General features: G+C 42.4%; 1 protein-coding gene across 3 annotated transcripts in view; it reads left to right on the plus strand.

Annotated features, from left to right (window-relative positions):
• The window catches only part of ACTN1 (actinin alpha 1), a 129,405-nt gene that overhangs the window by 81,372 nt on the left and 33,707 nt on the right, over window positions 1-14,326 (plus strand). For all 3 annotated transcript variants that reach the window (XM_072629506.1, XM_072629507.1, XM_072629508.1), the window contains exons 4-8: window positions 5,404-5,490; window positions 6,228-6,315; window positions 7,597-7,675; window positions 10,046-10,127; window positions 12,050-12,135. In XM_072629506.1, the coding sequence (XP_072485607.1) occupies window positions 5,404-5,490; window positions 6,228-6,315; window positions 7,597-7,675; window positions 10,046-10,127; window positions 12,050-12,135 (422 nt within the window). The remainder of the gene's footprint in view (window positions 1-5,403; window positions 5,491-6,227; window positions 6,316-7,596; window positions 7,676-10,045; window positions 10,128-12,049; window positions 12,136-14,326) is intronic.

Here is a 14,326-nt window from a genome sequence, read left to right on the forward strand (position 1 = left end):
GGATATTTGTTAATGATCCGTCATCTCTCCTAGTGTGGCAGATAACTCAGACTTACATACTGATTAAAACTTTGTAATGTTATTTCATCAAACATCCCTGTGAAGTAAGAGCTTCAGTATTATTTTTATAAATATTCATTGATAACTTTTTTTACATGAACAGTTTTTTCCCCAGTATCTTTTCTTCCCTTTCCCAAAGAGTCATCCCATATAGCAATATTTTTAAAGGGAGGAGGGGAGAAAAAAATCAGCAGAACTAATCAATTCATTGGAAAAGCCTCAAAATATATCCCACATAACACACCCAGGGATTTCCCATCTCTGCAAAGGCATGGGATTTGGGATACCTTCTCATATCTCTTCTTTGGGGATCATGCTTTATTCTACGTAGTTTTGCAACATTCTCGTTTGGTTGCTTTGTGCTTTCTTTCCACTTTCTTGTTGTCATTGTATATGTTATTTTCTTGTCTCAGCTTGCTTGACTCTATTTCCTTTCATGTAAGTTTTCAGGTTTTTTTGTATTCATCATACTTGCTTTTCTGACATATCACAATTTGTTTAGCCATTCGCTAGTCTTTGGGTGTACATTTTGTTTCCAATTCTTTGCTACTGCAAACAGTGCTGCCATAAAGATTTTAGTGTATGTGGAGATTTTCTTCTTATCAATAACTTCCTTAAGATATAAGCCTACTAATAGAATCCCTGGGCCAAAGAGATTCATTGAGTCCACAATCTGTGGACATTTTAGTTCCTTTATTTGCATCATTCCAAATTGCTTTAGTGCAATTGTAAGTACTGGAGTCAAGGAAACTAAAGATTAGAGAGATGCATGTGATCCTCAAGGTTACATGGCTTGGAAGTATCGGAACTGAGATTTTACTCCAAGACTAGTGATTTTCCACTATACCACACTGTGACCTCAGCTGTAGTTTACCCATGTAGTAGTTTCATCTAATTGCTTCCCTCTTTGATGCCCAAATCATTCCTCCTTCTATACAATTAAACTTTTGACTGGTCTTTAGGAGTGTTGGGGAATCAGTGAATGGTGTTGAATTAAGCTCAATTATATGGAGCTTCATATTTTCTGAGAAAAGTCTGAAAACTGGAATCTACCATCCCTAGAAGCAAAGGGATAAGCATCCAGTTTGGAACCATACGAGGGCAGGTAATCAGTGAGATGAAATTGTGGGTCTGGTGTACCTACCATACACAGCTACTAATTCAAGATACCTCAGTGCTCACCACCTCACATAGCTCTATACTTTCCACAGGAAAATTTTCTCTAACTCTAGAGAGAAATTCCACAGATGCTGTTGGAGCCAGTAATCTCTGAGGTTTTGTTTGTTTTTGGTTTTGTTTTGTTTTTTTGTCTTTTTTTGCATAGGTGATGAAAGGGGTGAGAGTCAAAAGGCCAAAATGCAGAGGAGTCGCTTACTTACAGCTAGAAGAATGTCAGTAAACACAAATCTCCAGGTGTCTTCTGTACTAGGCTGAGCTTAATTGCCTCTTCTCCAATAGGGGATGTGTAGGAAGTGAGAAGCAATAAAGAAGTCAACACAGTGGCTCTGGTAACTTGGCCTTTGGGAAAATATCGGTTTCTAGAACCATCTATGAGGCAGCAGCATTCATTTCTGTCTCCTTTAATGAAGAGGGTGTTGATTCTCAGGCAGTAGTTGTCTTTGAAATTCCATCTTTGCTTGAGATATGTTTAGTGTGGGGTAGATTATTCCTTACTCTACACCTGCCTCTTTCTATCCCCTTGTCTTAGCAGTGGGGTAGTTGAAAAAGTCAGTCGACCAACAAGCATTTATCAAGTGCTTAACTATATCCTGGATACTGTATAGCACTCAGATGCTGCGGATAAAAAGGAAGACAAAAATATCTCCTGTCATCAGATAGCATACATTCTAATGAGGGAGATAACATGTAAATAACAATACATAGAATATATATGTAGAATAGATGAAAGTTAATATGAGTAGCTGCGGGAACTGGGAAAGACCTTCTGCTGAAGGTGGGAATTGACTGGAATCATGAAGGAAACCAAAAAGACTGAGAGGTGGAGGTGAGGGGTGGAGTGTTCCAGGCATGGGGGATATCCCTTGTAAAAGTCTGGAGACAAGCTGGAGTATTTGGGAAACTGCCCTGACTCTAGAGTAAGAGGTTGTTCAGTCATTTTCAGTAGTGCCTGACTCTTCGTGATCCCATTTGGGGTTTTCTTGGCAAAGATATTGGAGTGGTTTGCCATTTTCTTCTCCAGTTCATTTTACAGATGAGGAACTAAGGCAGACAGGGTTAAGTGACTTGTTCAGGTTCACACAGCTGGTAAGTTTCTAAGGACAAATTTGAACTCGGAAAGATGAGTCTTTCTGATTCCAGGCCCAGAACTCCATCCACTGTGTCTTCTAATTGCACTGCCCTAAAGGAAGAGGTTCAGATACCACCTGACTCTAACCACCTGTGTAACCGTGGAATTGTCACATAATGTGTCTTGGCCTTTGTTTTCTCATCAGAATTAAGAAATTTCATCTAGATTTTCTTTAGGTCCCTTCTGGCTCTAAATCTATGCTGCTGTGCCTCTAATAATCACACTGGAAGAATTCAGAAGACAAAGAAATGGGAAATACAGCCTCCATGTTAGAGAGTTGTGGCTGACCCTGGAGTGTGGCTGGGCAGGAAGTCCTTGTCTTCTGTCCCCCCAGGCTAGAGGACATTGGTCAGTGAGGTAGGGCAGGAAGGTGTAACAGATCTGCATGGCTGAGAACACTGGTTTCACTTGACAACCCAGGTAATGATACTCAGACTTTTAGTAGAACAAACAGCACTGCGCTGTCATGGACAGAATGAAGGGAGGCATTGTGGGGCAATGGAACAAAGTTAAAAAAAAAATGAGCCCTGCCACATGCAAGCTGCACGATTTAGAGCAAGTCATGTCTCAGCCTTTGGTTTCCCTAATAATAGGAGTAGATTGGCATCATGCTCTGAGGTTCTAACCTTCTCTGATCCTCTGTTTCACTTGATGTTTAGCATTTTGCATTTGTCTGTCTGTTCTTCAATAACTTTCAAAGCAACTTTCAAAGCAATTGCTCTTGTGCACACCTGTGAATATTGCCCCTTCCTCCTCCTCCACTTCAGCAAAGGGAGGGGGTAGTTATCTTCTCATCTCTCATCTTTGGGACAGAACTTGTTCTTTGTAATTTTTCAACATTCATTTTCACTTATTTGGTGGATTTTATTTTCCATTGCCATTGGTAGAGTCGTGTTTTCTTGGCTCAGTTTTCACTTTGTATCAATTCCCAGATCTTCTATGCTCTCCTGTATTCATCATGCTCTGTTTCTTACTGAATAATAACAGTCCGTTACATTGATGCACCACAATTTTAGTGTTAGTGTTTTAACTTTCAGTGAACTTCAATATTCTAATCTGCAAAATGGGGATAATGGTGGTTGCAAAGGAAACTTTCTGTGAATCTTAAAGCATTATATAAAAAGACACATGTGTGAACTGTAGCAAGAGCAGGGCTTCTTTATGTAGTATCCTTTTCAGTGTAAGCCTGTAGGAAATACTGCCCTCTGCAGTTAGCAGCCATAAGTGGATGATTTCTGCATCCCTTCCCATACTTCCCATATTTACCAGGGAGGGATGCTGCCTGGCTAGGTTTATGAGCAATCTTTGACCCCTGTGAGCTACAGCCTAGCCTATGGACAGGAAGGAAGCAAAGATTAGGTTCTTGGTGGGAATCTTTGCAACCTCAGGTATTTTGACATACATGGTCCCTTCCTGCTTCTGCCACAGGCCCTACTCCTGGCAAAGTGTAAATGTGGACAAGATGGAATCTTCAACCTGCTCCATAAAAGACAATATGGAAAGACTACTTGGAAAGCATAAGTAGCTATGGCGAAGCCCTTAACTTTACTGGGCCTCAGTCTCCATAGCTGTAAAATGAAGGGTTCAAATTAGATGGTCTCTTCCCTCCCAGCATCAATATTACAGTAAGTTTTCAGGTGATATCCCAGCTATGGCTTTGCACTGGTGCATGCAAAGTTAAGGCCCAGCCTTGAAATTTTAAGTGTGGACCTTAAGTGACTCCCATGTTCATCTTGGGGCTCATGGTCCATTTTCTGTGGAGGATGGAGTCAGTTTGTCAATAAACAATGGTCTGATGTGTGCCAGGCACTGGAGACACAAAGACCAAAGTGAAATAACCCTTGTCCTCAGTGAATTTACATTGTATTGAAGGAAAAAATTTGTACATCTATAAATACAAGGTCCTTTCAAGAGAGCGACAAGGAGCAGCTGGGGAAAATCAAACAAGGCCTAATGGAAAAGGTGAAGCTTCATATGAGCTTTAAAAAAAACAGGGATTGAAGAAAAAAAAAGCAGAGGTGAGGAGGGAATGTAAACCAGACATGGAAGTGGAAAAAAGAACTTGGAACATCTCCCAGGTCACTTCAGCTCCAGCTCCATCTCTTGGTGTTTGTGTTATCAGGGGCCCTCTATTCGCACCTTTTTGGGGGAAATGCCCTTCTCATTATTCTTCCCCTTTCTTTCCTATCTTCCTTGTTCTTCCCACCAGATGACCTGAGCAGAGGCCTAGCTTTGAAGGCAAAAAAGGGAAAGGGAATAAGCATTTATACAGCACCTACTATATGCCAGGCTAAGTACAGTTTACAAATGTTATCTCATTTGAGTTTCACAACAATCCTGTAAAATCCCGATGTTATTATTACCCCCATTTTACAGATGAGGAAACAGAGGCACTCAGAGGTTAAGTGACTTATGCAGGGTTGTACAACTAGTAAGTGCATAAGGGCAGATTTGAACTTGGGTCTTCCTGGAACTCTATCCATGGTACCACCTAATTGCTTCTGTGAAGGAAGCAGCAACTCTGCCATGTTTGTTTCCTGGCTTCTTTGGCAGCAATATTTGTGTAGTGGAAAAAATACTGGTTATGGAATCAGAGAACTTGGGTTCGAATTCTGATTCTGAAGTGACTCCCTGTAGTCTACTTGGACTACCTGTAGTGACCTTGGACAAGTCCATGTGAGAGCCTCTGTCTGCCTGTTGGGGTGGGTGAGGTGACCTCTGCGGTCACTTCTAGCTCTAAATCCATGCTCCCAGATTAGGAATTATCCTGCCAAAGATCAGAGTATATGTGAAGTATGAGAATAAGGTGGAATTATTTAGGTTAATTCTATGGTACTGTTGTATGTCCTCAACCTAGTCCCCAGAATCCTTACCCCACCTAGCAAAGTATAGCTGAGTTTAAGGAACATCCTGGTTTTCTAGCCCTGATTCCCAGTCTGAGATATGCCTGATACAAACCATTTGTCATCTCTAGTCAGTCTTATTCTCATGGCTGCCTGAGATCATCTAATATTTGCTTGCTTTTTTTTCGGCAGAAATTGTGGATGGGAATGTGAAAATGACTCTAGGGATGATTTGGACCATCATCCTTCGCTTTGCAATTCAGGATATCTCGGTGGAAGGTATGGCTAGGGTTCATCCCACCCTCTTCTCTTACATTTCCCTCAAATGTTGATCTTTTCCACCCCTCTCTTCATCTTGTATGCTTACAACCTGAGGGACTTTTTCCTAGACAGTACCTGGGCACACCTAGGTGTGTGATGATAATCTGGATCTTTTCACTTATACTCATTATTTGTGTTATATTGAAGGTTCATTCTGGACAAATGATACTATTTAGGGAAGGCGAATGGGGAGATGAACTCCTTTCCATACCACATCTGGGTGTGTTCATCATAGTTGTAACAGAGTAGAAAAAGGAGATGCATGCCTAGTAGATATACGGTGGTATTGATCAGACTCACTAGGCTTTGGTGCTGTTGATATTGTCTAGTGCAGTAAGAAAGTACTCCTGCTCTTACAACACTTTTCTCTGCCCCCACTCTCCCCACTATGCATACGGGCAAGTCAGCCCCGTGGCCCCTCTGGACTGATGGGGATTTGAGGTAGGGGAGGTACCCAAACTAATGGAACCCCCTCCCAAGCCTCTCCTAAAAGACAGTGCCTTATTATGGGTGGGGAGGTATGGGGGATCCCATTTCAGAAAGAAGGGATTGTATATGAATCACAGGTGGGAGATGACTCCACTAGCCAGTCATAATGAGGGGCCACATGTTACTGCCCTGAGTGACCCTTGGATATATATCTATTCAGCAGTACAACTAACTTGCACCTTTTTCCCGTTTTGCCCACTTCACAGAGACATCGGCAAAGGAAGGGCTGCTGCTATGGTGTCAGAGGAAGACAGCTCCTTATAAAAACGTAAACATTCAGAACTTCCACATCAGGTATGTGACATACATGTCACATGTACAATTCTAACTAGGCTGTTTTGACCAAGGTGTTGTTGAATTCCCTTCTCCGCCCTCCCCTAGCTACATCGGACAAGTCTAAGCAGGGATTCTTTGGGGGTATTTTTTCAAAAATAAATTTATATTAACTTTTAAAATATCACCTGCATTTCCTAATATAGCCCTTCATGCTTCCTTTCTAAGACCTATCCCTTATAACAAAGAGGAGGAAAGGAGAAAAAAAAAACCCAAGATCATTAAAAATAACTAACACATTGGAGAAAGGCTGTGGTTATATACATTATTTCACACCCATGGTCCCTGGGGGAGCTACTGAACATCTATTCTTAGAAAGGCTATGTGTTCGGAAAATGGTTATATTTTCTTTGCTCTCTCCTCCAGTGTTTAACACATGTTTATTTCATATTTTTTGAGATGCATAACGATCTTGGTCTAGTCCCCTTGGAACAGTGTATTGCACAGCACAACAGAAGGGGCTGGTGCAAGGAGACATAATGCAATTCAGTTCAGTTTATCATATATAGAGAGCTCTTACTCTCAAAGAGATGGTGTTGGAAAGAGTAGGCAGTTTGTAGTCTTGGCTTCCTAGTAGACATCAGGTTATTAAAAATGGGAGATGTGGTATGACTGGGAAATGGTAGTCCTTTTCCATTTTCTGTTTCCCAGTCTTTGATTTGCACGTCAATAAGGGACAGCTGTATGCTGACTTACACATGGTCAGCATGAATGCCAGACCACTCTGCCATAAATAAAGAATAATAATGAAGACAGTCTTAGAGAGATTACCTGGAAAAAATTATCTTTAATGCATTAAAAGTTATTAATTTGCATGTAAATAGTTATTAAGCAAGCTTAGGTGGTTGAATTAGATATTCAGGGTTCAACTTTTAATAAAACGTTTGAAAATATTAAAGGAAGGATGACTCAGTCTTCCTGCCCAACCTTTTCTTCTCCCCATCCAAAAAAGGCTGCATGGAGTACTGGATAGAATGCTGGCCCTGGAGTCAGGAAGACCTGAGTTCATATGTGACCTCAGATTCTTACTGTGTGACCTTAGGCAAATCATAACTTCTCTGGGCCTCAGTTCTTCATTTGTAAAATGAGAGAGTTGAACTTGAAGATCTCTAAGATCCTTTCTAGTTCTAACTCTGTGCTCTTATGACCCTGTGATCCCTCACTTACTCTCAATGACTCTGACCCCCACCCTCTCCTCCAAACTTACACAGTTCCGTGGTTTATTCTTTCTCTTCTCTATAGCTGGAAAGATGGCCTTGGGTTCTGCGCACTGATCCACAGACATCGGCCAGAACTCATTGATTATGGGAAGCTGCGGAAGGTACTTATTGACAATTTAAAGGCAAATGTTAGAAATTCTCCCTTCTTTTGGCAGTGACATTAACCTTACAAGTTCAGTGGAGAAAAAGGAGAAAATGCTTTTAATTAGTTGACGATTGGGGTGGAATCAAGAGAGAAAGCCATCCCACTTTGAGGCAACAAAACAAAACAAGACAAAACATTTTGAGCTCTTTCAGGGTATAAAGCACCCCTCCTCCTCCCCACCCCCCCAGTGAAGGAGAGAGGGTGAGGTTTCCTGAGTAACCACTCTGCAAGTGCATGATTACACATAGTGCCCTGCTAGGCTCTGTACTCTGCATCAGTGGGACTTCTGCCTTTGAGTGGGTGCCAATCTAAACCATTAGTAACAACTCCATTAATTATAATAATGGTTCTTGCTACCATATACCTATAGTTTGTAGTGACTTCTCCAGAAATCGACCCCATAAGGGTTTTCTATCCTTAGGGCTGAGGGAGAGTGGGTTGTCACTTCACAGTGTGTTCACTTGTGGGAGGTCTATCACAAATCAGGAGGAATTTGAAAAGACACCAAAGAGGTTTTTGTTTTGTTTTATCATTTTAAATCAAGCACCAGAGTTATCTCTATCACAATATGTTAATAGCATAAACAATGACAAATGAGATGAGTATATAGGGAAATGATTATGGTTACAGCTAGGACCTGGATCTGAGAGGCAGTACTTAGAATGGGTGCTTGTTCCTTATTAATACCAATATCTCTGGCCAGGCCAGAGGATGAAAGTGACTTACCTGGGTCAAGGCATTAAACTTGTCAAAGGAATATACTTAAAAAGAGAGCGACTGAAGCCTGGGAATATGAGATCTTGAAACACAGTTTGGAAAATAGCTTTTCATATTTTTTCCTTCTCCATCCCCACTCCCCAGAAGAATTTGTGGATATATTTCAGAGGATCTGAGAACTTGGATAAGAAAAAAATTACATCTTTATTTTCACTGACTTCTGACTGTTTTCTCCAATTATTTAAAGACATTTTTCTGAGAAAGGTCCCATAGGCTTCATCAGATTGTCAGATGAATTGATCCATGACAGAAAAAGATGAAGAATCTCTGATGTGTTGTTCTATTTCCACAGATCTGGCTACTTCTGGCTATTTTAATCAGCATCCTCCTTTAAAGAGGTCTATACAGTTCTTCTAGGGCATGTATTTCACTCCCAGGCTTACCTATGAGGAAAAAGCTCATCAAGATTCCTATTTTGCATATGAGAAAACTGAAGCACTGGCTAAAGAACTGGCTTATTATTTTTTAGGCCATGAAGGAGTAATCAAAAAGAGAAATGGTTATCCATCAACTCCCTGCAAAACTGAATTCAAGATTCCTCAAGGAGGCAAAAGATGTCCTATTAGGCAAGGCCCTATGGCCTTCAGGAAGACAGACCCCTTACTCTTCTTTATGAATTCAGTTATTTCTTCCCTCTCATACCCCAAGTAACAGGCCATTTCTCCCTATTAATGTAGTTGAAAAAACTGAAGCCTTAGGAGCCAAAGGAGTCCAAGTCATAACCCAGACCATTCATCACTTGTTACCTCCTAACTTGATAATATTAGCTCTTTTCCCTAACAACTTTGCAGAGCCCTTTTCTCATGAGAACTCTGCAGTCATTTGTGTCCATATTATATCCATTTTGCAGAGGAATAAAACTGAGGTTTATATAAAGTGACTTGCCCATAGTTAACCAGTCAGTAGTATCGGAGCTCGTATATAATCTCCAAGTTCAGTGCTCTTTTTACCACATCACTAGATCACCCTGAAAATAATAATACTCAGGACTGGGTGCTACGTGAAAGCTTTGCCTTCTTGACTGGTGTTTTGATTGACCAAATCCTTAGGTCCATTGCTTTACTGAGAAAGCTGCTCTCTTACACCACCCCCTGGTGGCTACTTAGCAAATCAGCAACATAGCTGTTCTAATCCAGCAAAGATGGAAAACTCTTAGAGTGAAACTGTCAATCAATTTAATAGGATTCCTTGGTAGAAGTACTGCTTCTAAGTATCTTGCTTTCCATTGGCAAGGCTAGAATCTAAAGGACTTCCCATCCTGGAGGAAGGATAAACATAGAACTAACTGAATTTAATATGGCCACAATCAGTTCATGGGATGGATGAGTGTGTGTGTGTGCATGTGCGTGTGCATATGCGTGTGCGTGTGTGTGTGCACACGCATGTGCATGTGCTTTACTCAGAGGCAGTAACCCATGTGTGGCATGACTCCATTCAGTAGAGCCAGTCGGTCCTCTTCCATCTGGCTCACTGTACAGATAGGGGCTGGCCAATGATTCCTTGGGTTCTCACATCTTTCCTTTGTTTTTCTTTCCTCCCTTCCCATTAGGATGACCCACTCACAAACCTAAATACAGCTTTTGATGTGGCAGAGAAGTACCTGGATATCCCAAAGATGCTGGATGCAGAAGGTAGCCAAGCTCTTCTTTTTTAAACGTCACAAGATCTCTCCTTGATTTCCTTTCCCTCACCCTGATATACATGTGCCAAGCTGCCAGAGGGCTCTGAACTGCTTATTCGCTCTTCTCCTTTATTGTAGTCCTTTGAGTCAATCCAGCTAGCAGCCATTAAATGCCCTCTCTGTTCTAGAATTATGTTCAGTGTTGTAGGACTGTTTTTTCTAGATAGTGTTCTAGGACCTGAGGATGCATTGACAAAATCACAGTATGTACACAGATAGACAAATATAAAATCTACAGAAAAGCAAATACAAAGTAATATTGGTAAGAGGAGAGTGGTGAATGCAGTTGGGGTGATTGGGAAAGGCTTGATAACACCTGAGCTGAATTTTGAAGGGATTTCAAGGGACACAAGTGATTAGAGCATGACAAGCAGGGGAGACATCTTGTGTAAAGAATCATAGGGGTAAGGAATCATAGGAAGGAGATGGAATGTTATATAGAGGGAACAGAAGGTAGATCAGTTTGGCTGGGTTGTAGAATGGATGGATGGGGAGGAATGTGAAAGTCTGGGAAAATAATTTTGGAGCCAGGTTAGGAAAGCCTTTAAATGTTAAATAAAGGAATTTGTATTTAATCCTAGAGGGAATATAAGTGGTCTAGGCAAGAGGTGGCGAGGACCCAAGCTAAGGAGATGAAGTGCAATATGTGACAGAAGAGTTTGGCTATGGCCAATGTTCTAGAAGTAGACCCAACAGAACTTAGTAAATGACTGGGCATGGGGAGTACGGGGGAAGGAAGAGTTGAAAATTATTTCAAGTTTGCAAACCTGAATGACTTAAAGGTAAGGTAGGAAAAAGTTTGGATGGTGGGGGTGACCATGACTTCAATTTTTTTACTTTTTAAATTTGTGAGGCCTCTGAGATAGCTATGTGGAGATGTTCTATAAGCAGTTGATATGCTGGATTGGAGGTGAGGAATAGATATGGAGAGTGTGTAAGTCATTTTCATGGCGGTGATCATGACAGATCCCTGGGATAGACACATACATAGCAGGTAGGATCAAGATGATGGATAGAGAGAGACTGGAGAAGGGGGGGCAGGGAATGAAATTATCAAGTAAGTAAACTGAAGGAAGAAATGATACAAAGGTACAAGTAGGGGGGTTGGCTTTGGCAAGGAGGAATGTCCCTTCTTCTTTAGAGACCAGAGCAGCAATGGGGCACTTGCTGCCTCAAGGCCACATGGTGGCCTTCTAGGTCCTCGAGTGTGGCCTTTTGACCGAGTCCAAGTTTTATAGAACAGATCCTTTTATTAAGGGGATTTATTCTGTTAAGTTTGGATTCAGTCAAAGGACTGCACTCGAGGACCTAGAGGGCCACATGTGGCCTTCAGGCTGCAGGCTCCCCACCCCTGGACTAGAGGAAAGAAAGGGGGAGGATAATGAGGAGATGGAATTCTAGTCATTCCTAGGATAAGAAGTTCTCAGTCAACTTTGACCAGGTCTTGAAGAACAGGATGACCAGATCCTGGAGTGGGGGAGGGGTGAGGAAGACTTCTCTGTAGCTGGTTTCCTCTTTTGGGCTGATATAGTTTTATGTATTCTTGGTGCTAGGTTTGAAAAAAAACACAAGACTTCTCTTGGCCTGAATAATTTATATGTGGTTTGGGTTTGCCGGTGGAAACCCTGTTCATCACAGTTTTTGGATTAGGGCCTCAGACTTTTCATGCCCTGGTTCTGAGCTCATTCATAAAGGTTATCCAAATAGGATGGGGGCAGAGGCCAGAAATGGCAGGAGATGTTTGGGTTCCCTAAGACTCTGACCGCTTCCTCTTTTAATCCTGAGTAGGTACCAGTTTGTCCTCTACCCTCAGTTCCCTCTTAACCCGGTCTACCAATTGACTCTTTCTTAACTCTAGGTTTTTCTCCACAGACATTGTTGGAACTGCCCGCCCTGATGAAAAGGCCATCATGACCTATGTTTCTAGTTTCTACCACGCCTTCTCAGGAGCCCAAAAGGTATCATGGGGTACCTAGATCTCTCTGTATACAACACACTTAGTCCTCCTACTAATAAATACTTAGACTATATTTTCTGCTCCCCTACTCTGATCTCCCTCCCTTTCTTTCTCCCCCTTCCCTTAACCCCCACTTATAGCTACAGGTATCTCTGCTTTGGTTCCCATTTGGTAGAATTAAGGACTGGTTCAAATAGGTATGCTGTCATCGCTTGGCTCTACTCCTGCTGACTCTTCCCTAGACCCCCTCCCCCTTCCTGCCTTCTCCAGTGTCTGAAAGCTGTGGGGCAAGTGCCCCTTCTAATCCGGTGCAAATGGCTTGAGGCTTTCTCATCACTAGCTTTGGCCACTGGTGAAAAGAATAGACTCTTCTTAGGACTCATCCATAGCTAGCATTCAGGTGCAGTGAATGCGGCAGTGTGGACCACAGAATTTTTCCACTGGGTTGGCAGGTCTTCTGAGTGGGTCCAAGTTCTTTGTTGGCAAGGAACTTAACACCAGTCTCAGCAACTGGAGTTTTCAGGAGAAACCCTGCAACCATAATCCTTAATCTCTCCTCCATCCTGCTAAGGAACCCTAAATATTATGACTCTGGACCTCACGATAAGAGATTGCCCTACTTGTTTCCTGTTGTGTTGACTTGACTTAATATTGTCCCACAAACAACCCTCTATCCAGTCTCCTCTCATGGAATGAGTGTAAACTCTGAGCTCTTTGCCCCTGACTGCATTCATCTACCTCAACACTAAGGGTCTGACCTATAATTGATGTTTGATAATATTGGGGAATGAATCTAGATCCCACAACCCTCTGCTCAGCTCTGCTTTGGGCCACCCAGGGAGGTAACCAACAAGCCTCCAGCCCCTCCCTGGAAACTAGGAGGTATAGGAGCTGAACAAGAGATTGTCTCCAGCCCTACTGGGGTAGCAGCAGGAGTATTTGATCTTGTTGGAGAAATGCTCATGACAAAGAAAAGAACCCAGCATGACCTTGGCCTTCCCTGACCCCAGGATGAGAAACCCCTGTGGAGGTAGGAATGCTGCTTTGGCCCATGGGGCTAACTCACGGATCATGTCCTCATCTGGATTCCCTGGTCTCCGCATGGAAATTGATGTGTCTTGTCTGGATATGCATGATAGGAAGTTTCTTCCCTTTCCCATGACTGCGCTCTTCCCTCCTTTTTGCTCTTTCTTGGTCTATTTTTCTACTGTGTCTGCTCTGTCCCTGCAGTCTCTCTCTCTCTCTCTCTCTCTCTCTCTCTCTCTCCCCTTTCCCTCCCTGTCACCTTTCCCTCTCTCTCCTTTCTCTCTTTCCCCACAACTGTTTTATTTTATTCTGTGTGCTGCTGCTTCTTACTTTATCCTTTCAACCTCTTTTCCTTCTTTGCGCAGATGTTGTAGGCACGCTAAGGCCGGATGAGAAGGCCATTTTGACCTATGTTTCATGTTACTGCCACGCCTTCTCAGGTGCGCAGAAGGTGAGATATAATTCCTCCCCAGCCCATTCCTCTCACTCTTCCCTCTGTCACTCTCCTGTTTCTTCTGACTTCTCATCACTTCCATAGGCTCTGCCTTAGCTTAGAGAGAACGGTCAAATGCCTGTTTTCCCTTTTATCCCTAGGCATTAAGCTCAGGACCCTTCTCTGTACCCATCCAGCAGGCTTTTCAAGGTAGGGTGGGGGGTTTATAGAAGCCTTTAGCCTGAAAAATCAGGCATTTGGTAGGGAAGGTCTGAAATAATATCACAAATAACATCTGTTTTTCCCTAGCTCTTAACCTCCTCTTACCCCATGAGGGATGCTAGCTCTTTTTTTAGGAGGAAAGGGAAAAAGTGAACCAAAGCTAGCTCATTCTCTCTGCTCCTAGGAAGGAGAGCCTTTGCTATCTGAGAGTTCTGCTCATCCTGCTCCCATCTCCCTTCATATAATCCTGTTCCCTTTCCAGTATAGGATGAAGTGTTTACTCCTTCATAGCCTTGAAGCACTTCCTGTGTACAAAGAAGCTCCCCCAACAAAGGGAAACATAGACTATCCCTTTGCCCTACTACAGTCATTTGGAGCCCAGAGAACTTTTTCCCTAGATAGTGGCATTCTGCTCAGGCCCTTGTCTGCTCTCCTTCTTTTCTTCCCCAGGATTTGAACTCAGAGTTTGAGGGAATTATGGCCTAGATCTATTCCTAGCATAGTTCTCTGC

Source organism: Notamacropus eugenii, chromosome 1 (assembly GCF_028372415.1).
Source record: "Notamacropus eugenii isolate mMacEug1 chromosome 1, mMacEug1.pri_v2, whole genome shotgun sequence".
NCBI lineage: Eukaryota > Metazoa > Chordata > Mammalia > Diprotodontia > Macropodidae > Notamacropus > Notamacropus eugenii.